The sequence below is a fragment of the Rattus norvegicus genome, chromosome 1, assembly GCF_021556685.1.
Source record: "Rattus norvegicus strain SHRSP/BbbUtx chromosome 1, alternate assembly SHRSP_T2T, whole genome shotgun sequence".
Lineage (NCBI taxonomy): Eukaryota > Metazoa > Chordata > Mammalia > Rodentia > Muridae > Rattus > Rattus norvegicus.
Window position 1 is genome coordinate 269033661 of NC_141534.1, and position 25365 is coordinate 269059025.

Here is a 25365-nt window from a genome sequence, read left to right on the forward strand (position 1 = left end):
AGTTTAAGAGTGGGACAACTGGGGAGGCTTTTCTTAAGTCGGCTCTTTTTTAACTTTGCACATAGTTATTTGAATTTTATTTGTCTTGGAAACCTTGTCGGGCTCCAAAGGCAATGGGTTCCCAGTTCCTCTAGAGCGGGATCCCACAGCCTTTCCCGTGTCGAATCAGGCGCTCTGAACGTCCAGGCTCCACGGCCGCCCGGAACCTGGGAGGGGCGGGGGGTGGGCAGCTCTGGAGTTTAATTACGCGCCGGGGAAGCACGGCCCTTTGGACTTTGGCGTCTGAAGGAAAGCTTAGAGTAGGCGGAAGCGTGTGTGGCGCAAGTCCGGGCTGGTCGGGTCCCTTTCTGAGACAAGAGGGCGGCGCACGCTGGTCCGACCCGCGCCTTCGGACCCGGAGCCCTTGGGAGCTCGCGCAACATGGCGGTCCCCGGAGCGCGCGGCGCGAGTCTCTCGGGTCTTCTGCCCGCGCAGACCTCTCTAGAGTACGCCCTGCTGGACGCCGTCACCCAGCAGGAGAAGGATGACCTGGTCTATCAGTATCTGCAGAAGGTGGACGGCTGGGAGCAGGACCTAGCGGTGCCTGAGTTTCCGGAAGGTGAGGGGCTGGCGTCGGGGTGGGGGCCGCTCCCGGGTCCTCCCCTTCCTCAGAATGGCTCCCTCCCGCCAGCAGTCTGGAGATCTGGTGCCCTGTGGTCCGCCCACAGCCCCGAGGCAGAGGAGCAACCCTCGGAGGGGTTTCTGCTGGGCGGGGACCAGTGTTTTGCATCTCTGTCTCGAACCCTGCGTGGCCTGACGTCAGTGACCACAAGACTCCGTGGAAGTGTATCGATCAGTTAGTTTCTACGTGCCACAGACTGTTTTAAGCACTTAAGGGAGATCTTAGTACAACCCACCGGGACCCTCTTACTAGTCTTGTTTTACAGTTAAGGAAACCGAGGCACAGGCACGGCCAGGGAACCTGCCTGTCTAATAACCCCTAAAGTTGAACTGCAGACTACAGACCTTACATCTGATGCTTCTCTAGGCCTACCGCGTTCCCGCGTTCAAAGTGGTGAACCTGTTGAGCTTTAAAATTTGGAGTCAATTTTAGCTTAGTACTCATGTTTGAATCCTAGCTGTGGGAACTGTTGGAACATGGGAAATAGTTACTCCCAGTAGTGCAGTTTAAACAAAACGCTCCTTTACCATTTTTGGTTGGGAGTGTCATTGTTTAGCCTACTCGTGTTGGCACGTGTCCTGGCATGACACTGAAACCACATGCATAGTTAATTTGTTACCTGTGTCAGGGCTCAGATATCTCCCGGAAGGATAGATCAGTTCCTCCTTCATTCCACAACAGTCTTGGATATCTTTCCTACCCTTTTGCACTCACCTTGAGAGGGGCTTGCCCTCTCCCTCGTTATTACTATACCGGATTTGAAATACCGTGGAATTGCAAAAGAATTGGCTGCGTGGCGGTTGATCTCCTCGGAGAAACTTCAAAATGACGAACACATGTATGCGGTGTACAGATATCTTCTGAAACCTTTGTAATAAAGCACATAGTAATACACCATTGTAAACCAGCAGGCCATCAGCTAGAATTTTGAGAAATGTTGCAGTTTCCTAGTTTTGTTTGTCTTTCTAGTAAGTTTACTATATTACTATGATATTTGATCACTGTGACTGACATCATACAAGTAAGAAATTAATCAGGCTTTGTTTTTGACATAGCCTCATGTTCTATGGCACCCAGTTGTTAACAGAATGTTAAAAACAAACAGCAGTTTTTGAGGTAAAGTTATGCTTGGTCTTGATTGTAGTTTACAGATCTGCTTAGAAAACACTCATTCTTCAGAAGGTACCACCTGCAGTTTAACAGGTAATCCAGGACGACCTGAAACTGAATCCCCGCACTTCTTTCGTTAGCTTTTTGATTTTGAGCACATTACTTGATTTCTCCAGGCCTTGATTTTTTTTTTCACTCGTGAAGAAAGTGGAACTGGTATTTACTTTTTCTGGTATTTAAGTGGAGGTGAATCAGGCAAATTCTTAGAAAACAAGAAGACTCATTAAGTGTTGGCCATTTATTGTATTCATTATAATTATTGCTGCTTAAAATACATTATTATCATTAAATCTGGTAAATACCCAGCACAATAACCTAAATTACTTAACACAAAAAACTTAAATAACTGCTTCTATGCCCTCAATAAGGCACTCTTTTTTTTTTTTTGGTTCTTTTTTTCGGAGCTGGGGACCGAACCCAGGGCCTTGCGCTTCCGATAAGGCACTCTTAACAAGTGCCTATTTATAGAGTCCTAAATATCTTACAAGTGGGATGTGAAATACACATCAACTAGTAGGTTAATTAGTTGTTCTGTGTCATCAATTAAATATGTAGCTAATACTTATCAAGAGGAATGATTAAGTGTTCACTGAGCCCTAAAACCTTTTGCATATTTGGTGGAAATACTAATTTGTTAGGGATCATCTTTTCTAGAATGTTGTTAAAATTGAATAACTACAGTTTCTGTTGTTGATAATCCTTGCTACATTGGTCCTCCTATCGGGTTCCAGGGACCGATAGTTAATCACCTCAAAATATTCAATGGAAGTTTCCAGAAATAAACTGTTGATATGTGTTAAATCGTACGTTGTTCTAGTGGCATGATGCACTTGTGTGCCTTCCTCCTGTGTCCTCTCCAAGATGTTAATCATCCTGTTGTTCATGATACCCGTCAGCCCTTGTCTACATCTCAGTGTTGTGTGTGCTGCCCACTGCTAGTCAGCTCGTCGTCATCAGAACCACAACGCTTAAGTCCCCTATCTCAGTAATCATGGCTCCCAATCTCAAGAGTGATGATGTCATTTATTGGATATGCCACGGAGAAAGTCTAAAGTTTCTCCCTTAAGTGGAAAGGCGACATTTCTGACTGTATGAAGAACAACCGTGTGCTGTGGTCCTAAGGTCTCCAGTAAGAGTTAATTTTAACCCTTCAAATTGTAAACAAGGAACGGGTAACTGCACAGTTTTGCCCCTGCACCTCAAACTGCAAGTGGCTTAAGGAGGGCAGTATGTAAAAAAGCAGACATCTAAACCTGGTGTCTACACCTGACACCTGCGGCTGACAGGGTTCAGGTAGCCACTCAAGGGATCTGAGGTGGACCTGTCTATGTCTTCTGTCAACTTCAGCTTTCAGTTTCTTTAAACTATTTCTGTGTACTTCAAGGTACAGTGAATAATAACTGTGTTTATTTACTGATAAGCGATAAATGTTGTTTTCTTATATAGGAATGCTGTACTTTTTAATTTAGCAAAGTCATTGTATAGAATAAAAAGTTTGAAATGTTGCCAACTAATTGTAAATTCTATATTAAAACTAAATTTAAGTTCCTACTTTTCTTTGAAGGGAAGAGAACATGATCTTCATCAACGCTAGTAAGGGTTCTTCTAACTCTGCCTTTAATGTATTTTGTTTTATATTTAGTTTCGTGCAGCCCTAGAACATGGTAACGTCTCTTCTGTAAGAGTAACTGGGGCATGTTATGTTTGTCCTTCACGCATCCTGGTCCTCTTGGTTCCTTGCTGCTCATGACCTTGGCCTTTGTGTCCGTGTCCCTGCTACACTTGATTATGGGTGCAGTTAGATTTTTTAAAATAATTCTTATTTCCTCTTGCTTTTGTTTGAATGTGTTGATTTTATTCACTCCCCAAGGCTGCTCCACTATTTCTGAAAGGATTTAGTATCGCGTGTAGTGGTTTTGGGTGGGTACATTCACAGGTCGCCTCACAGAGCAGATGCCCTTTCTCCGTGCTCCCACCCTCTTCCTGTTCGTCCCTCTCCAGGTTTAGTCTCCACATGGTTGTCTCATTGATCTTTCTCATGAAATCAAACATGCCGACGTTGTTAGAATCATGAAGTTGTTCTCTTATTTATTAATAGAAAGGAGACTCTTAAAGTGTTTGGCTATTTATACTGGTCTTTGAACAGAGATTCACATTTTAATGGACAGTTTAAATTACCCTTTTTCTTTTTGTTTCCTTTCATTGGTGTAATTTGTTTTGTATAAATTCCAGGACTAGAATGGCTGAATACAGAAGAGCCTTTGTCGATTTACAGAGACCTGTGTGGGAAAGTGGTCATCCTCGACTTCTTCACTTACTGCTGCATCAACTGCATCCATGTGCTGCCCGATCTCCACGCCCTGGAGCGCACGTTCTCTGACACAGGTACCTGCTCTTTGATTGGTGTCTCACACACTGAGCACATAAGCACTGGAAGAGCATCTGGCTCTTTTACTCAAAGAGGACTGACCATTTGGCAAGACTGTGTGGTACTTCTAAGTGCGATCTGAATCTATGAATCACTGACTCCTGTCCCCTACCAGGTAGTCAGGTTGATCTGAGTCTGTGAGTGAACAGTGACCGCCTTCCTCCTGTGAGTCAGGTTGGCCTTCAAGATCTAGACTTCCTGACTTGCCTACCATATTCCACTAACCTGCCACGCTCGGTTTCCATGCGCTTTTTCATGAGGGGTTAAATTTAGTGATAATGGTTTGCCTGAGAACCAGAATTTAGGATTCAGGTTTTGTCTGTGGGTAAGAGCCTAATTTACTTTTGTCATGATGAGATACTTAGAAAAGTCTTTTTCTATCCCAGGCTTAACTAAATTTGTTCTATGAAAAAGTGAAACATCTGGCCACAATTTTATGCTCTTCTCAGTGTGGTAATACAAAGGTTTAAATTCTTAGCAGGAAATGTTGTTAGGCTCATTCCACAGTGGAATGCAGAATACAGCAGGTACTTTTCCCTGACCTTGTATCATTATGAGGTGATTCATTATAGTTAATGTTTTCTAAAGCCCACAGGAAATCCTCTTCCAGCATTAGGGCCTCTGGGTATGGGGAGATTATCCTAGTGTTTGCTGTCCAGGTAGGAAAGTAATCAGGTTTTTATTTTTTGTTGACTTCTTTCTAAAAATAACAAGAGAGTAAACAAATTGATAAAATGCTTTCATTTAAGTGTGAACTAGTCAGTACTCCTGGCGTCTATATGAAAGCAATATGGTTACTAATTTTGTGACCTGACGCTGGGTAGACCATGAGTACATGGAGGATCCCTAGGGACATACTTGAACGAGTCTGCTGGTGAAATCCAAACACACAATAGAGTCACAAGCTTTTTAGCTGTAATATATTCTATTTTAACAATATTAGCGAAGAGATTTATAAGAGACTAGGTGATCAGAATTGACGTGTACACATTTAAGGACTGTGTTTTATTTATTATGCCCTAATAGTATGTGCCTCTGTGTCTTACTCCAGCCAGCACATCTTTTAAGCATGCATTATGAATATGCTTTTAGGAAATATGCAACAAGTCTGAGTAAGATGCATTAAGGTGGAAAAATCCATTATTTTGTAAAATTAATGTATGTAAAAATTTAAAAGTCTTATAGAACCCTCTCCCCCAAAGAGTAGTAACTCACTTTGCCTGTGACACTTTATAAAGATTTTCCAGTGAAACAGAACCATCTAAACCCAGAACTAAGGAATAGTGCATGCGACATTAAAAATGGGCAGCAGGACATGCTCACCTTGCATGTGTCAGGTAAGCAGCAAAGATGCCAGAAGAAGTCGCATTCTTCCCCCACAGATAGGTTTATTGGACAGGACCTTTGATAAATATGAAAAGAGACAAAACGGAGAGATGGCTCAGCGGTTAGAGCACTGACAGGTCTTCCAGAGGTCCTGAGTTCAATTCCCAGCAACCACATGGTGGCTTGCAACCCTCTGTAATGGTTCCTCATGCTGTCTTCTGGACTGCCAGTGTATGTGCAGACAGAGGGCTCACATACATAAAATATATAAATAATCTTTAAACACATAAAAATGAATAAATAAAATGAGACAAAGATTGGTATGTTAACTCATGTTGTGAGACAAAGGTTGATATGTTAACTCATGTTGTGAGACAAAGGTTGATATGTTAACTCATGTTGTGAGACAAAGGTTGATATGTTAACTCATGTTGTGAAGTGTTCTTTAGGGCATTCCTAAGAATTCAGACTCTCTTCTTCCATTGAGGATGTGACAAAGTTGAAGACAGTTTTTTATTTTGTTTTGCTTGAGTTTTTGATAGACATAATAAAATTTTATTTCTGAGCATACTGTGTTAACAATCCTCATGTTGACCCCTAAGTGACTGTGTAGTTAGCTTAGTTGGTTGACACCACACTGGGAGAAAGCCAGTGCCCTCCTCCCAAGGCTCTGTGCCTTCTGCCAGTTGACATGGATTTTTTATTTTATTTTATTTTTTTACTGTCTCCGAAAAGCATAACACTTTGTAAGTAGAAAGGGTCCAGGAAGGTGGAGGAGTAGGAAGCGCAGAAATATCCTTCAGAGATAGTTCTGTAGGCAGACTCTGTCAGGGTGGAACTCTCATTCTTTTGAAGGCAAAGTTGCTGAATATTTTTAGCAAAGTCACAAGATAATTTAAAACTAAACCAAAAAGGCAAGGAAGAATAGCCAATTCTAAGAAAACATAAACCACGGAAACTATCTCTTTAAAAGATCAAATGATAGGTGTATGAGACTCTCTTAAAACAAATTAAAGGTGCTTATAGAACAAGAGGAAGGTGTAGAAAAGATGAAACAGTGCACAAGCAAAAGGAAAGAGCAGTAAAGAGGTAGGAGGACCTTTGACAACACAAAGCCAGCGCTGGGACTGAAGACTGTACCATCTGGAGTGGGCGATGGAGGCAGACTGAAGCAGCCAAAGACAAGACTCTGAGCTCAGAGCTAAGGCAGCAGAAACATGGAATACCATCACCTAGATCAGGTGCTTTGTAGCAGGGACTTTTAGAGAAGGAATGGCCAAAACCTGTCCCAGTTTAATGAAAGACATGATTACAAGTATCCAGCATGTTCACTGAACTCATAAGTGCAGTGGACTCAAAGAGAACCACACCAAGACTAGAATCAGTGCTGAGAGACAAGGACAGAGAACTCAGCAATAGGAGAGAAGGGGCTCATTGTGTTCAGAGAGCGTGAGGAGTTGGCAGTTCCCTCAGATGGTTGGGTGTGATGAGGCCAGACGCTGAAGGCAGTGGGCCAGTGTATTCTGATTTCTAAAGGAAGACTTTGTGCAAAATTTTGCAATTGCAAGTTATGCTTCACAAGTGAGAGAGAAAGGAAACGTAAAAGCTGGAAGCTTGTTAAGAGTTCTGCAGGTGGACAGGAACACATGCCATATGCTGGGAAGAAACGGGTAAGTAAACACACAGTAGTTAGAAAAACTACATTATCATAGCAGTGATGTTGTAGCTTGATGTCTGCAAGAATTAGTAGACAAATGTATAATAAAAGTTAGTCTAAAAGGTATCAACAGATTTGAGGGAAGAAATCGACAGTTCTGTGATAGTAGTTGAAGAATTCAATACCCATTCTCCATAATGAATGCAATATCCTGACAGAAGATAAGTAAGGAAATAAAGGAATTGAAAATACACAATAACGCAGCTAGATCTCCAACCTACATAGAACACCTCAGCATTGTCAGGACACACATTTCTTCCTTTCTTCCTTTTTCTTTTTTTAAAGTCTATAAAGGCAGGTTTATTGGGAAGCTGCTTTCAGGTGGGTTCACTGGTCCCAAAGGAGGGAGGCAGAGGGAAGGGGGAAGAGGAAGAGAAAACATGTACATGGAGCAAAGAAGTGCAGAGAGGGAGAAAGGTCACACATTCTAACCCAGCTAGATCTGCAGCTTACACAAAACCTCAACGCTGTAGGACACACATTTTGTTCAAGTGCACATGGATCATTTTCTAGGACAGAACATATATCAGGTCAGAGTGTTTTCAGTAGGTTTTAAAAGAATATTCCAAGTATCTTCTCTGTTATCAATTAAAGTTAGAAATCGATGGAAAGAAAGCTGGAGTGATAAATGGTTTGTAGAAATTAAACACATCTTTAAATACCCAATAGACCAAAATAGAGATTATATGACAATTAGAAAGTACTTAGAAACAAATATTTATGGCATAAGAAAGAAAGCTTATAAATACATTTAAAAAATATATCAAACTTACAGCATAAAGAACTAGAAAAAGAACTAACTTCTGTGAAATTAGCAGAAGGCACCAAACAGTGAAGGTTTGAGTAGAGAAAAACAGAATAGACAAAAGAAAAATCATAGAAGCTAAAAACGGATTTCTTGGTAATATCAATATAATTGACAACCTTAGCTAGATTACTAAAATCAGAAGTACAGGTGAAGCTATTACTACTCGTTCTGTTGGAATAAGGATTAGAAGAGCACATAGAATGGTGTGTTACTGATGAAACAGAAGTGTCTGAAAGCTCAAAGTCTACCAGGAGTAAGCCGTGAAGAGAGAGAAACCCCAACAGACCTTTATCTACTGCTGTTAGTCACTGTAGCCAAGTCACAGTAACAACCAGACTCTTACTGCAGGCTGAATGGAAAGGGGAAATAGACACACCCACTGGGGCTAGTACTCACCCCCAGGAAGGAAGGGAATGTTGACAGCTTTGAGGAGCCCTGAAAATACGATATTATACTAAGTAAGATAATCAGCCCCCCCCCTTACACACACACACACACACACACACACATAGAGAGAGAGAGAGAGAGAGAGAGAGAGAGAGAGAGAGAGATTGAGATTCCACTGAAGTGAATTATCTAGAATAGTCAAACATAGAGATAGGAAGTAAAATGGTGTGGAAAGACTAATAAGGACTTACTGTGCAACGATTAAGTTTCAGGGAATTCTATTTGTAGGATCTCATTCTTAGCCCAGGCTGGTCTAGAGCTTACTGTTAGCCCAGGATGGCCTTGACTTTGTGTCTGGGATTTTCAGTTTTGCAAGATGAGGAGGTCAGAGATGGCTGGTGGTTAGAGATAGTTGTCTAACAGTATGATTGTACTTAGTTCTCTACTACAGTAAAGGATTGTTAAGGCAGTAAAATTTGTAGAAAATAGCATTTCTGAACACAAAACAGGCTGTGTGTGATGGTGTGTGCTGTAATGCCAGCACTTGGGGAGCTGAGATAGGAGTGTGACAAGTTGGAGGCCTTCTTCAACCATGGGGGGTGGGGAGGTGGGGAGAAGGGTTGCTTTAATCCTGTTTTTACATTTAAAATTAACATTATAAAGACAAATCTGTGCACTTTGGGGAAAATTCTGTTTGTTCCTTAGCATGGAATCCTACTGACCAGTGGGATCCATTTGTTTGGAATATAGACATTTTTATGAACCAACTGTAAACTTGAAATTGGCCATAGGGAATGTATTTATACACGAAAGTCAACAAATGCTACAAATCAGGAAATTTAAAAAATTTGATTTTGAACAGGTCCATCAAATTGAATCACTAGTTTGCTAGCATACTGTCATGGTTTGAATATGCTTGGCCCAGGGAGTGGCACTATTTGGAGTGTGGCCTTGTTGGAGTAGGTGTGCCACTGCAGGCTTGGGCTTTAAGACTCTCATCCTAGCTGCCTGGAAGTCAGTCTTCCACTAGCAGCCTTCAGATGAAGATGTAGAACTCTGAGCTCCCCCTGCACCAAGCCTGCCTGGATGCTTTCACGTTTCTCCTGCCTTAATGATACTGGACTGAACCTCTGAACCTGTAAGCCAGCCCCAATTAAAAGTTGTCCTTGTAAGACTTGCCTTGGCCATGGTGTCCGTTCACAGCAGTAAGCCCTGACTGAGACACACACACACCATGGGGTATCTTATTCTGAAACTGGTAGACTGTAGAGAAGCCGTTCTTAACTGCCGGGTCGAGACCCCTTTGGGGTCGCATATCAGATATCCTTCATATCAGTTTATATTACAGTTCATGACAGTAACAAAATTAGCAATGAAATGACTTTATGGTTTGGGGGTCAGCACAGCATGAGGAACGACATTAAAGAGTCACAGTGTTGGAAGGTTGAAAACCACTGCTGTAGACTAATTTGTGTTTCTGCATTTGTCTGTTTTGAATTCCGTTTGTAGAATAAATTTTTAAGTCTTGGAATATACTTGGGAAGTGGTCTCAGACTTTTAATTTCAAAGAAACATTGCTGAAATAATATGCTACTATATGAAAATCTCGGTAACTCAAAAGTTTGTGTATTGTCAGAAGATAATTCAATTCATGTTGAAAAGACATATCTAGAAATCTTCAAATGGTTCAAAAGTTCAGTAGATTGTCACCAGATTAAACTTGCTTTCTTATATTTTTGGTTGTGAGCCTATCCTTTAATGGCTGAGCCTTCTCTCCAGCCCTAAACTTGCTTTCTTACAGCTGGATGTCTTCCGCTGTCTGGGACATTTGTGAGCATAGTGCAGCAGTGTTGTTCCTGTCCTAATGGCTGCAGCATATTCTAAATCCCAGTTCACAAGACATGCTCAGCAGAATGAAGGATTTCTCATTAATTCAAACACCTTGACAGAGACTCTGTTTCAAACCCACTCTTGCCTGGCTTAGTGGTTCAACCTCTAATTCCATCACTCAGTAAGCAGGGGCTGGAAGATTATGAATTCTAAGCCAGCCTGGACTCCATAGCAAAACCCAGAGTAAATAAATAAATAAATCAGTAAGTAAATAACAGCTTTTAAGCTCCAGTCTGCAATAGTGACCAATATCATTTTTATAATAGCATATGAAAAACTATTTTAAGCAAAAGTAAATAATGCTCAATTGTAATGAGTCACTGATGCTTACATGTTTTAAAAGAAATAACTGTGCCCTGAGGTCATTAGTTCATAGGAATTCAACACAAGTTTGTATTAAATTGGTAACAGTCCCAGTGATGTCTGCTTGTTGCGTGAGCGTTCCTAAGATTTTAACTCCTTATGCTATTACCTCAGAAGTTATTGTTACAGTACTTATTTAGGACAATGGCTGGTATCACAGGGAAAATATTCTTAATTTATACAAAGCATTTTCTTAGGAAAGCTTCGCATATGTTAGTGTGATTTCTAGTTATATTTAATGCATAACTGCATCAGAGTTCTAGTTTGTTTTTTGTTTTTTCAAGGCAGTGTTTCTCTGTGTAACAGCCCTTGGCTGTCTTAGGACTTGCTTTGTAACCAGGCTGGCCTTGAACTTAGAGAGATTCACGTCCATCTGCCTCTAAAGTGTTGTGATTATAGGCATGCACCACCACTGCCTGGCTTGCATCAGATTTCTGTTTTAAAGCCTGAATATTTTGTTATTGCTGGGTGAGCACTAGTACACGTCATGCAGTAGGTGAGGCCTTCTCTGTTTCACACTTCACTCGCATTGAGGACTACACCTGAACTTTACAGTGAGAGTAAACCTTGAAGGGAAGTGAGTTTAGTTCACTTTGAGTAGTTTCCAAACCACCCTCAATGACAATGTAGAGAACCAGCCAGGTGAAGACTCAGCCTCAGATTCAGAGGAGCGTTGCCTTTGAGGCTCTAAGTGATTACAGCAAGGACACAAGCAGCATCGAGGAGAAGCTGTGCAGGAGCAGATGCGGGGAGACCAGATGCAGGGTGCCCGTCCTTTCTTGGTGGAGACACATGGCACACCTCCTCCAGCATGGGCAGAGACACATTTGGCACACTGCCACCCAGGGAGCTTCCCACCACTCGTTTGGTTCATTTCCCACGTTTTTAGTGGAGGTGCCCACAGGGGCAGCTGATTTTCTGTGGCATATTCTAGAACATCAGAGAATGTTTGTTCAGTGTAAATCACATGGTTTATACACAGTGCAGCCATGGTGAGCCACCGCATCTGTGCCGTCTGGAGTGGTGAGCCCTTCTTACACATAGGCCTCAGACAGACAGGTCTGCTGTGCTAACTCTTACCTGTATATGTGCTACATTCTCTTTTCTTTTCCCACAACCTATTTAGTTATCGGTCTGTGGTGTCCTTAAGTAGTTGAGCTCCTGTGAAAATATTGCTCATTTTATGGCATATTTTCTGGGGTTTAGTCTGACTTTTTTTTTCTTTCTGTCCCTGCTTCAACTTAATCTTTAGTGGTTTTGATTTCACCAATTGTCCAGTGTCTTCTGCCTATGGGACCCTTTCTCCCTTTGTTTCAGCCTACCTAGCTTTGCCCCAGGTCATCTATGATATTGTTGCATGGTGCTGGTGGTGCTGGTGCTGGTGGTGCTGGTGCTGGTGCTGCTGGTGCTGCTGGTGCTGGTGCTGCTGGTGCTGCTGGTGCTGCTGGTGCTGGTGCTGCTGGTGCTGGTGCTGGTGCTGGTGCTGGTAGTACTGGTGCTGCTGGTGCTGGTGGTGCTGGTGGTTCTGGTGCTAGTGCTGGTGGTGGCAGGGTATGTCTGGGTGAATGTGTATGGTGGCCAGAGGCTGCCTCCTCAGACTCCTCCTTAGTTTTTGGAGGCAGAGTTGTTTGTTGTGGTGAAGCTGGAGCTCACAGATTGGCTGGACTGGCTGGCCAGAGTCCCTGGGGTCAGCCTGCCTTCATCTCCCCTCTGCTATGATTGGGGAGCTTTTGTGCTCTCCTTTTACACGGGTGCTGGCTCTGAATTCACATCTTCTGCTTGAACAGCAGCAACACTTTGAGCCTTTTCTCAGCCCTCTTGCTTTTTTTTTTTCAGCTGGGGACTGAACCCAGGGCCTTGCGCTTGCTAGGCAAGCGCTCTACCACTGAGCTAAATCCCCAGCCCCTCCCTCTTGCTTTTTAATACTGTTATCTATAAGGTTCCTGTGCCTGAGATGATTTTTCTCTCCTCTTTTATTTTATAAAGTTATGCTTACCATTTAGGGTGCAGGTTTTACTTTTTTAAATGTATTCAAGAAGGCCTCAAATATTTTGTCCTTCTGTTTGACTAGATTATCATGTAGACTGTTGCTGAACACTTTCTGTTCCAGTGTATTCAATTGAATCTTAGTTACTGTTCCGTTGCTGTGAAGAGACCATGACCAAAGTAACTCTTATACTTAAAAGTTACTTAATGGGGGTCTCCTTACAGTTTTAGAGTCTTTACATGGTCCTCATGGCAGTAAGCAGACAGGTGTGGTGCCAGAGCAGTAGCCGAGAGATCTACACCCTGATCCATATACAACGGGCAGAAGCAGAGACATTGAGGCTGGTGTGACACACTGGCTCCAACAAGGCTCCGCCTCCTACTCCTCCTAATCCTTCCCATGCAGTTCCACCCTCTGCTGGCTGAGCATCCAAATATTTGAGCCTGTTGGGTCCATGTTCATTCAAACCAGCATGTTTCTTTGCAGGCTTTTGGAATGATTTGTTAGAAGTTATTTTGTTGCTGATGCTTTTGAAGTTGTCCTCCTTTCCTCCTTCCCTTTCTGCCTTCTCATTCCTCTTTGCTTTCCTCTCTTGTTCCTTTCATGCTTTTCATGTGTTGATCCTTATGTTGGAGTCGCAGAGGGAAGAAGCTTCTCATCCTAATTGTTAGGACCTAGGTAATGGCAAACTAGTTTAAGAAAAGTATTTGAATATTTTAAGACTTAATGCTAAAAAGTGAGAAAAATATTTGACAGTTGTCTATATATGAATCAATATTTGGACTGTGATATGAGATATACATACATACATACATACATACATACATACATACATACATACGGAGAGAGAGAGAGAGAGAGAGAGAGAGAGAGAGAGAGAGAGAGAGAGAGAGTGTGTGTGTGTGTCATCTTCCTTCTACTTACATACCAGTGCCCTTGACCTGTAAGGCGTTTAACCAAAGCCTTGTGGATACTGCTCACTATCTGTAATTACTGTAAGGCCCCTTTTTTCATTAGTAAGTGCTATCACTTACTAATTGTGGCCTTAAGCCACAATTCACTTGAGCCACTTTCAATTTGAGATATAATAGTAAGACTCTAGCACAGGTTTCTTTTTCTGTCTTAATGGATGATGAATAAATACGCATTCTTACCATAGATTTTATTTTCATTCCTTAAGTCAAAATCTCTCACCTTTTCACTGAAAAATATGTATGCCTTCTTCATTGACAAACATGAATTGCTAGCACTACTGTTCCTGAGCTTTAGGGCCATAATTAACTACAGTGTTGGTTACTTGAATACAGAACTAGTACAGCAACTGAGTGGCTAATGTGGGTAGTGGATTCAACATAGATCCCTTGAAAGGGGGATGTTAGATTTTAGATGGGCTGAGTGAGTCTGAGATTCCACTGCACTGCTTAGGAGGGTGTGTAGTCTAAAAACACGAATAACTGATTTCTGTGATTTCCTACTCCATAACTTTAGACTACAGTTGATTTTAGAACCAGAGAAAGATGGGGAAAGAGGGATTGTAATGAGTGATAGCCTAAGGAACCAAAGGACACTCAGATTGCTGCAGCACCTTGGGAGAGGGAAGAGAGGTGGAAGATCGGGAGATGCTTCTGCAATGACACTTGATCTTCTTACTAAGAAGAGAGGGATTTTTTGCAAGATGGTGATATAGTCATGTTTCTGTGTTTTTAAGAGATCAGTCTGACTTAGGGAGGTAACTCATTATGGATAAGACAGGTATCGAAATCTGCAAATGCCAGGGTCAACAGAGTAATGATCTGCATGTGGCAAGATGGCAGTCAGTTCAGCATGACTTTGCTAGTGTTGGTTCAGACTCTAGAGTCTTGACACCGGACAGTTTATTTAGACATATTTAAGTAAAGAATGGTTTTAGAAAAATGCTTCCTGGTAACAACTGACTCAATTCCATGTGCACAGTAAAGCATCAAAACTGTTTTGTACTGTATGTGTGACCTCTTTTATGAGATGGGAGAACCTGGTGTGTCCTGGTCATACAGATAGCAGGAATCAAGTGGGTTCTGTTGACTGAGGAAAGTGTTCAAGGTAAAGGTACAGGGGGAGGAGTCTGGGCAGGGGCGGGGCTTCAGATGTGGCCTGGTCCTACAGGTAGCACAGATAGATCACCAGGCTATCTAACTGATCTACTCCCAGCCTTCTGTGTGGAAAACAGGTAGAATTTCCCCTTGAGACAGTCCTGCATGTCTAACATTCCTGATTTCCGTGGTGCTTATCTGTGAGTACAAGGCTCTCATGCTTGCTATAGGTAGGTATAGCAGGTCTGTAGAGAGACTTCTGCTCTGAGACGGGGTACAGGCTGAACAAGTAGGGGTAAGAGGAATGAAATGAAGGCACCCCATGGGTTATTACAGAGACACTCTAGCAATCTAATGTAGTTGGATGTACAATAATGCAGTTCTATAACTAAACACCAAAGAGTGCAGATTGGGAGGGACTCTCATGAGGGCAGTTTGAAGTATTGAAGGATCTTCAGTACTTGCTTTTCACTTCCCTTGTAACTTCAGTTGCACGTAGAACAGAGGTCTAAATGCTGACCTTGACTTTGAAGGCCACTTCCGGGTGTTTGTTCTCGCTTCTCAAACTTCCATCTTCTTTGCATGTGCTGTTTCCTCCCCCTGAATCTCCTTCACCACTCTCTTTGCCTCATTTCAACTTCTCATCCTTGCGGTGTCACCCCATTCATCATTTCTTGGGGAAAATATTGGGGGAAAGTATGTAGGAAATACCACCGTATATTTTGATTTAGATTATTATAGCTATATAATATACATAAATAAACGGGCTTAACTTATAAGCTCTTACTTGAATTTGGCGACTTTTGAATTATTACTGTTATTTATTTCAGTGTTTGCATTGTCCCAGATCTAACCAGTGTCTTGCCCACCAGCTGCCTCCTGTGCTCACGCCATTTTTGGAGTACTTCCTTCTCACAGCAGAGTATTTCTAGTTCCTCCCGCACTTTCACAGCCCATCCCGAAAGTTACCATTTCTCCAAGGAGCTCATGGCTCCTAAGCTGTCTTTGTTTTTTGTTTAGTCTTAACAGTTATCGAGGCTGTCTTTCCAACTGCCTCCACCAGAAGTTACAGTGTTCATTTGAAGGACAGGGGATTCATGTGCTGCTCCTTGTATTTCATTTTAACACCCTTGGCATCTTTGTAGCCTTGGGGTGTGTGTGTGTGTGTGTGTGTCTGTCTGTCTGTCTGTCTGTCTGTCTGTGTCTCTGTGTGTGTGTGTCTGTCTGTCTGTGTCTGCGCCCGGGTGTGTTGGGGGTGGGTATAACAACATGGTTTTCATGGATAGGTTTGTCATTCATGCACCTGTTTCTTTAGCTGCTCTGCCTTGTACTTTATTTCATTTCTTACTACTTTTTCTCTTAAATAGAATTTTTAAAGAAAAAATAAAATGCAATAGTTTTGAAAGAAAAGTAGTATAATTCTGAAGACTTAGAACAGAAACAGAATGACCCTTTGGTCCTAGTAAGAAATACCCAATACAAAATGTTTGACAGAGATTTGGATGTCCTAGTTATACTTACCTTAAATGTTCAGGGAGGAGAAGGATGGAGAAGTGTTGCTTTGGGACAAGCATCAAATACGCAAGCAGGGTGTGGTTTCCCTCAGATGGATCCCCAAAGCGAAAGAAGGAAGTAAATGGGACAGTTTAGGATCCAGTATGAAGGATGGAGAGTTACAGCCAGCACTTCCTCCACACGTGGTGTCCATAAATGAAACGATACAAAAAACAGCTGTCAGAAGAGGGAGCTCTCAGGTTAGGAACCTGGCTTCCAAGATGATAATAAGGTGGGCACATCCATAAAAAACTGCAGGAAAGAGAATGTCACTAACAGTCAGACTTGACAACTTCCTTACTGAAGTAATGTCTTCAAACAGCATTTAAGACTAATGAAAACCAACTTGGGTCAGAAATATTAAAATTAAAAAGAAAAAGAAGAAATGGGTATTGATTGAATTTGAGAAACAAAAAATTCAAGATATTAGAAATGAAATTAAATTACAAGATGTCCAAGGGAGGATAAATTCATGTAATAATGGAGTGGGGAGAGTGCAGTGAAGCAGAGGGGAGCTTTCATCCGATCTGGGTGAGTAGGGAAGCTGCCATGGATGGATGGAGATGCCATACGTGTAGATGCAGAGCAGAGATCAAAACAGCACTGTCAGTAGAGGTGCATGTGATGGTCAGGCTTTGTTCTGCAGAAACAGAACTGATCAGGTAACAAAGGCTGAGGATTTCCTGTAGGAGCTGACCTACCTATTGAATCGGGAGCTGGCTGACCAGTCTACATGGTTTAGTACCTGTTGCTTCCGTTTAGTATCTCAGTGGCAGATGGAGCCTCGGATATAGAAAGGGAAAGGGAAGAAGGACAAACTAGAGCCCCTGTCAGCTCTGTCTTATTTAAGGAGTGGCTAGCAAGTGCCCTTTATTGTGGAGCTAACATTCCTGGACCACGGAAGGGGGTGGGGGGGAGAGGTGGGATGCAGGTGTAGTCTGGTTCCCTGGTGTTCCTCCCAGCCTGCTGAGGCTTTGCCTGCCCTTTGTGGTTAGCCTGGCTCACTCCTTTCACCTGTCTCGTGGATATGCTCCAGTCTCCTTTAGCTAGATGACCCCATTTGTATCTGCATATTTATTCAGGCGAGCAATGTGCTATATCATGTATACTAGGTTACATCCTCATATTTCCCAGCGTGACGTAGTTGTGAAGTTTAATGCTGCTAATTTCTTTTGGAATTTAGAGGGGTTTTTTTGTTTTTTTGTTTTTTTTAATTTGAAAGATCGTGGTTAAGTTAGGTGAGATTTCACTGTGTACTAAGTACTAGGCTAAGTATGTACACAAATCATTCCTTCATGCACTTAACCTTGGGAGTCATTCAAGATTGCTTCCCCATTTCACACGTGAGAAGACTGATAAAAAGTGAGTAATTTGGCCAAAGTCTCAAATCCTCCCACTTCTGCCCACTCCCACTCTTCCACTTTGCAGGTATTTGCTCCTCGTGATTTTCCTGGGTATCCATGGCTGTTTAACTGTGCATCTCAGCAGTTTGGTTAGGAGCTGGTAAGACACACTTTCCTCTATTAGGTCTGATGCTGTGCTGGCCTGGAGTTACGTACACTTCTACTGTAGCCACAATTAGAAGATTAGGCATTATTCAAGTGCTTGCTTTGCCCTGATTTCTTCTCTTTTCCTTTTGGATTCTTGTAACTCCTTAGATGTTCTAAGCTATTAAGATGTTGTTCTGAGACGTTGCCTGAAGAAGTGTCTATTTTCCCTCAGTCCCCCTGAGTGTATCCTTTCTCTGACCTGATCTCTGGGCTCCCGCCTTTTTCTTTGCCACCTGTTTGCCAGTGAATTCATTCAGTGTCTTTGTTTCAAGTAGGTGTTTTCAGCGCTGACATCTTTATTTAGTTTTTCTTTTACAGTCTTATCTCTTTGCTTGTTTCCTGTCTTTTCATTCATTTCATTTGTATTTTTCTTTTACTTCATAGAATACAATTTTATAGCTGCTGTAAGTCTCTGCTGATTAAAATTATTTTGGCATCTAGCTCTTGTTTATTTTTTATTTCCTTTGATAATAAATCAGACACCCTTGTTTATGGTGTTTGTTTGAGGCAGGTTCTTACTGTGGCTCTGAGTGACTGAGGACTGGTTTACTATTCTTTGTGAAACAGTAGTTTGTGACTATCTACAAGACATTGGATATGTGATGTGTGGAACTTGGGTTCTGTTGAAGTCCTGATAGATAAATTTAGCTTTGTTTTAGTAGACATTCAGCACAGTTACTTCTGATTATAAATTCCCATCTTTTAAAAAATTATTTTTGGGGTTGGGAATTTAGCTCAGTGGTAGAGCGCTTGCCTAGGAAGCACAAGGCCCTGGGTTCGGTCCCCACCTCTGAAAAAAAGAACCAAAAAAAAAATTATTTTTAACGTATGCATGTGTGTTTTGCCTGTGTGTGTATGTGTGTGTGCCCCACATGGATACAGTGCTTCCAAGACCAGAAGAGAGCACTGAATACTCTGAACCCAGAGTTGCAGACCAGGGACCCAACCTGTATCCTCTGTGAACGGAGCAAGCTCCTAACCACTGCACCACCCCTCCAGCCCCCTCCTCATCTCCTCTTCTCAGTAATTCAGTTCTCAGTGCTCAGCATTTGCTATACTTTGCTGGTCCTGCTGCTGGTCCTGCTTTCTGTGTGTGTAGTTTAGAGAAATGCAAGTTGATGCATGAGTATTTTCACTTTTCCCCCTACTCTCCAGCTTCCCTGGCTCTCTGACCAGAATGCAATGGGGTTTCAGCTGACAGAAGAGCTTCTCCTTGGTAGCACTGGCCCTACCTTTCTGTGATATACCTTCCCATGGTTGAAATCTTCCACTTTCTTTAAAAGCTTTACCCAAAAACATAGAGTTCTAATCCTGCACATGAATTTGATCCTGTGTGTTTAAATGTTAAAATTATCTGAGATTTAGATTTATCAGTTTTGTACATACATGTTTAAATACAATTAAATACATGAGCGCAGTTGTTTTTTAATCTATAGATTTTTATATTAATGAGCAAATGCTAATGTATGTATTATTTTCAAGTTTTCATAATGTTTAACATACACTTTTCTTTTTCAGATGGCCTTCTGATTGTCGGTGTTCACTCAGCTAAGTTTCCAAATGAAAAGGTCCTGGACAACATCAAGAGTGCTGTCCTTCGGTACAACATCACCCACCCTGTGGTTAACGACACAGATGCTAGCCTTTGGCAGGAGCTTGAAGTTTCCTGCTGGCCAACACTGGTCATACTGGGACCCCGTGGAAACCTGCTGTTTTCTTTGATTGGAGAGGGTCACAAAGATAAACTGTTTTCATATACATCTATTGCTTTAAAGTATTACAAAGACAGAGGACAGATCAGAGATGGAAAAATTGGGATAAAACTCTTTAAAGAGTCTTTGCCGCCTTCACCATTGCTGTTCCCTGGCAAAGTAGCCGCAGACCCTACTACTGGTCGGCTGGTGGTAGCAGACACCGGGCACCACAGGATCTTGGTTCTTCAGAAGAACGGGCAGATTCAGTACAGTATTGGAGGTAAGGTTTGCTTCTAATCATGCTGCTTATTGATCAGTATGTAGTATATTTTTCAGTTTAAAAACAGCTCAATATAGAAAGGCAGCCTGAATTGCCATCTGACTTTATCACCAAGTTATTTTGTTATTTAGTCTGTGTGTCCAAGTTAATCTCCCTCTCCTCTTCAGAACAAACAAAACCCAGAAACTTCATGTCAAAAGGAGGAAATCATTAAGTTATATAATTTCTTAGGTATATTGTGTGTTTTATCTTGTTTTTTAAGAAAAGTGTCACATTTATTTGTTCATATAAATATATACCAAGATTTTAGGTCAGTGACATTTTAAGTGGGAATTTCATGTTTTCTTCTCTAACAAAATATGTCCATATAGTTTTCTAGACATGAACTCAGGACAGTGACCAAGAAACTTGATATTTACCCTATAAAGTAAACAGGCTAGGGTTCATACGTATATTTACTTTTCTCTTGCTTCCCCCTTAAGAACTAACGGATACATCTAGACCCCTCCCCTTTCTTGCAAGCGCAGGCCATCTAGTTTTATAGCTCTCTGCCTTAGATGAGATCATGCCTCTAGCTTCTATCTGCATGAGTAGTAAAATCTCCCAAGTCCATTCAGACTAATCTGCTCATCTGGGCTGAACTGACAAACACAAATTAGTCAGAGGGAAAGCCACCCCTTATAGCCACTCCCACTTGATAGCACAGGACACACTACATAGATTAAACGGGGTCCGGAGCCATTGCTCATTGTGTGTGCTAAGATGTTCTCATCTCATGTGTCATTGTTTATGGTTTTTATTGGAGTATGCGTTGTTGTGTGAAGCTTTCAGTTTTTGGTTTGGGCTACATGGTATTTTCAATTTGAACAGTTATGACAATTGTTACTCAAAAAATGTCTTGGAATTTTGGTTTTGTGGTTTTGGTGTGTGCGGTCTATGCATGCTATGTGAGCCTGTGTGCTAACAAATGCACAGAAGCCAGAGGTTGACACTGTGTGTCTTCCTCCATTGCTTTCCGCCTTATCCTTGGAAACAGGGTCTTCAGTGAACATGAAGCTGACTGGTGTGGCCAGGTTTGCTGCCCACTGAACTCCAGAGATTTGCTTGCTTTGCACCACGTTGTGTTGCTGTCGCTCTTATTAAGATAGCGTAACTGTGAAGTCCTAGGTGGTCTCTGTAGATCAGACTGCCTCAGCTCACATAGACTTGCTTCCCGGGAGTAAGGGCGTGTTTTGCCGTGGTTGGCTTCTTGTGTATGCTGGCAGTCCAAACACAGATCCTTGTGATTGCACGTCATTACCCGAGGAGCCATCTTCCCACCCAGATTTTAATTGCTGTAACATTCAGAGTGATGTAGGTAAGTGCTCTTCTTTTTAACAGGGTCTTATATATACTTCTGGTTGTCCTGTAACACTCTGTGTAGTTCAGGCTGCTCTGGAGCTCAGAGAGATCCACCTGCCTCTGCCTCTGCCTCTTGAGCTGGGATTAAGGGAATGTGTCACCATGCCCAGCCCAACAATATTCTTATGTATATGAGTACACTGTCACTGTCTTCAGACACACCAGAAGAGGGCATCGGATCCCATTACAGATGGTTGTGAGCCACCATGTGGTTGCTGGGAATTGAACTCCGGGCCTTTGAAAGAGCAGTCAGTGCTCTTAACCCCTGAGCCATCTCTCCAGCCCACAATATTCTTTTTAAACAAAAAACAACAGCAAATGGTATTTTCAAGTATGCCTCTAAAAATACTGCTAACTCTTAGTATCTTCTTTAACTTGGTGGTCTTTAGACAGAGCCTCTGTCTCTGTCTCAGGCTGGCCTGGACCTCACTGTATCCCAGACTTACTGAATTCACAGCAATCTTCCTACGTCCAAAGTGTTAAGATTACAAGCATATGCCACCACACCCACCTAATATTATTTGTTACGTTTGTTTGTTTGTTGTGTGTTGGGGAGTAGAAGGGTGCTTGTGTCTTCCTGCATAGAAGTCAGGACAGCTCTTAGGAGTCAGCTCTTTTCCTTCCATCGTTATAGGTTAGAGTCAGACTCTGGTTGTCAGGCTTGGGAGCAAGCTCTTTTACTTGTAGAGCCAACTTGCTAGTCTCCCTAAGTTTTACAATAGAATGTTTTGGTCACATATTTTCAGGAAATACTGATTTCCTAGGACCTATCAGATTTGGTCAGGGGTGGTATAGTATTGTCAGGTTGCTTAGGCGAGTTCCTCTGGCAGTGTCTCGTGGAGAGTCAGATGATGGCTCTGCTCAGCACTTGCAGGTCTCAGCTACCAGTGAGTCTTCCCACCCCTTATTCTTCTCTGCGTCAGTAACAGTGACGGGGCAGACCACATCCCTGGCTTCCTTCTAAGCACACCGCCTGCACTTCTTGTCTTCATCCCTACAGGACTTTAATCAGGGTGTTATTAGGTATTATCAGTTCTACTCTACAGAAGTAAAACTAAGATATAAGCACGTACTCAGATCTCTAACTGGAGAAAGTTAGAGCTGGGAGTTCATGGCACCTGCATGCACTCCCTAGCCCTCTTCCTACTGTGTAAGACAGTGGGTGTTTGCAAAGCAGTTTCTGAGTGCTGCCCAGAGGCCTGAGGAGCAGCAGTTGTACTGACTGTGTTAAGCTGTGGGTTCTTGGAGCTAGGCTGTTCCAAAACTTGAGAGGCCATCCATTAGGCCAGGGTGACTTTACCTGTCTTAGAGTATGCACTGCTTAGTGACTGAGAGAGCCAGTCGGAGGGAGTGTCACCCTGGGCTTCTTGTCTTAAGAAGACAGGATGGCTCTCAAGGTGTGGGACTATTTATAACAGTTCGATTATGAGTATTTTTCTAGGGAAGGAATGTATGTATAATTTCATTTTATAGTCAGATTAGTCTGTTGTCCAAAATTGTTTTTAAAAAAATCATCCCTTTTGGGGCTAGAGAGATGGCCTGGCATTAGGGGCACTTGCTCTTTCAGAGGGCAGTCATTGATTCCAGGAGCTCTGATGCTGGCTTCTGACCTCTGTGGGGATCAGCACCCATGGTGCTTGTCACACATGCATGCAGGCAGCACACGCGTAAAATAAGTCAGGTTTAAAAATTATCTGCTGTATGGTTAAAGTTATTTTTAACTTTCTAGTATAGGTAACAGGTCTTTAAAAAGCTTTCAAAATTATTTTCTGCTGTATACGCTACTGAAGTGCACTAAGAACTATTACAGTATAAGCCCTGTCATTACCCAAAGTAGATAGAAACAGAAAGAGAGAAAAATAGCAAACATTTTCATTTTAAAATTCTTTTAATTATTTAATTTTTTACGTGTATGATGTTTTGCCCGCACTATACTTGTGTAGTGTCCTCGAAGGCCAGAAGAGGGCATCATGTCCTCCAGGACTAGTGTTCCTGAGGTGCCATGAGGGTGAACTCAGTCCTCTAGAGAAGGAGCCAACACTCTAACTGCTGGGCCATCTGTCCAGCCCCACATTTTCATTTTAAAATAGAAATACTGAAATACTATGTTATTTATTTTTAAAAAAATCCCAGCATTAAATGCAAATTTTAAAATCATTTATTTGGAAGATATTATTTTGAGTTTCTTTTTTAATGTGAAAAAAAATCTCATGACTGTCTTGTCTTTTAGGACCTAATCCTGGAAGGAAAGATGGGGTGTTTTCAGAGTCGTCTTTTCATTCTCCACAGGGTGTAGCTATCGCAGATAATGTCATCTATGTGGCCGACACTGAAAACCACCTTATAAGAAAGGTAATCTCCAGTCTAAGTTAAAGTTTTAATAGTTATAGTCAAGATACCCTGATGTTTATCAGGAGTCCAGGGTCATCCTTGGTTACATACAAGTTGGAGGCCAGGCTGGCCTACATGAGACCTGTATTAAGGACAAGAAAGGGTAGGAGGAAGGGAGGAAGGGAAGGAAAAAAGATGCATTAAGGTTTCAGAGAAATTTCCTGTCAATATACTCTTATACAAAGTTGGACTTCAAAGACTATTTCTAGAGAATTTTTTAAACAAATGGAATTTATTAAAAGTCTTTTGTATGCTTAATTTATTCTGTCTTAGTCACAGGAATGATATGACTGTCATATTCCATTATAGATAAACCTAATTCTCTTAAACATTTCCTACCAATACTGATTTTGACTACAGTCTACCGATTGTTAATTATTGTCAACTTGAACAATAACTAACCAAAGTGCATATGATCTCCCTTGTTAGGTAATCACAGTGCGTCCAATACTTCACTTTTATTCAACACTGACATTTGTCTTTACTTGACAGTCATCACACAGTGCACATATAATAGCAAGGATGTATCTAGAATGTGTAATAAAATCTTGGTAAAGGTATTGTATTTTCTTTGCTGCCGAGTAGGATCTGGCCTGTTAAATATCCAATAGATATTTGTTAAGTATATTACAAGTTATATATATTTAATGAAACATTTTTGTGGATTTATTTTTATAAATATATATTGTGACTTAAAGAATTAAAGAAGATGTGGGATTTTTTGTTGTTGTTTGTTTGTCTTGGGAACTTCTAGATACTTAAATATGCTGATATACTGTTGCCAAGATAGGGAGGACACTTATTTGGATACTAAACCTAATTTATGCAGAACTTTGTTAACATTGCCGTGTGTCGGTTATAGAAAAATGGTATGGTTTTAATTACTGGGCTCTTTTTTTTTTGTTTTTTTTTTTTTTTCTTTTTTTCGGAGCTGGGGACTGAACCCAGGGCCTTGCGCTTGCTAGGCAAGCACTCTACCACTGAGCTAAATCCCCAACTCCTGTACTGGGCTCTTAAAAGTTGGTTTTTCTAAATAATTTTTTAAATTTAATTAATTAATTAATTTTTTACTTATTCACTTTACATCCTGCTCACTGCCCCATTCCCAGTCACCCTTTCCATAATCATTCCCCCACCCCTGTTCTCCCTCCCCTTATCCTCTAAGTGGATGGGGATTCCCCCTGGGTATACCCCAACCCTGGCACTTCAAGTCTCTGTGAGGCTAGGCTCTTCCTCTCCCACAGAGGCCAGACAAGACAGCCCAGCTACAAGAACAAATTCCACTTATAAGCAACAGCTTTTGGGATAGCCCCTCCACCCCCTCCAGTTGTTTGGGACCCACATGAAGTCCAAGCTGCATATCTGCTACATATGTATGGGGAGGCCTAGGTCCAGCCCATCTATGTTCTTTGGTTGTTGGTTCAGACTCTGAGAGCCCCAAGGGTCCAGGTTAGTTGACTCAGTTGGTCTTCCTGTGGGGTTCCTATTCCCTTCGGGGCCTGTAATCCTTCCCCCTATTCTTCTATAAGAGTTCCCAAGCTCCATCCATTGTTTGGCTGTGGGTGTCTGTATCTGTTTGAGTCGGCTGCTGGGTGGAGCCCCTCAGAGGACAATGTGTCCCTGTCTGCAAGCGTAATAGAGTGTCATTAATAGTGTTAGGCATTGGTGCTTGCCCACAGGATGGGTTTC

At 41.9% G+C, this 25365-nt stretch overlaps 1 protein-coding gene across 10 annotated transcripts in view; it reads left to right on the forward strand.

Annotated features, from left to right (window-relative positions):
- Positions 1-25365, forward strand: part of Nhlrc2 (NHL repeat containing 2) — a 57960-nt gene continuing 32595 nt past the window's right edge. For 6 of the 10 annotated variants that reach the window (XR_015621656.1, XR_015621655.1, XR_015621657.1 and 3 more), the window contains exons 1-4: positions 202-598; positions 4064-4216; positions 19429-19884; positions 23516-23637. Coding sequence is in view for 1 of the 10 variants with exons in the window: in NM_001107444.2 (NP_001100914.1) it covers positions 421-598; positions 4064-4216; positions 19429-19884; positions 23516-23637 (909 nt within the window). In the remaining 9 variants the exon portion in view is untranslated. 10 annotated transcript variants of the gene reach the window in all.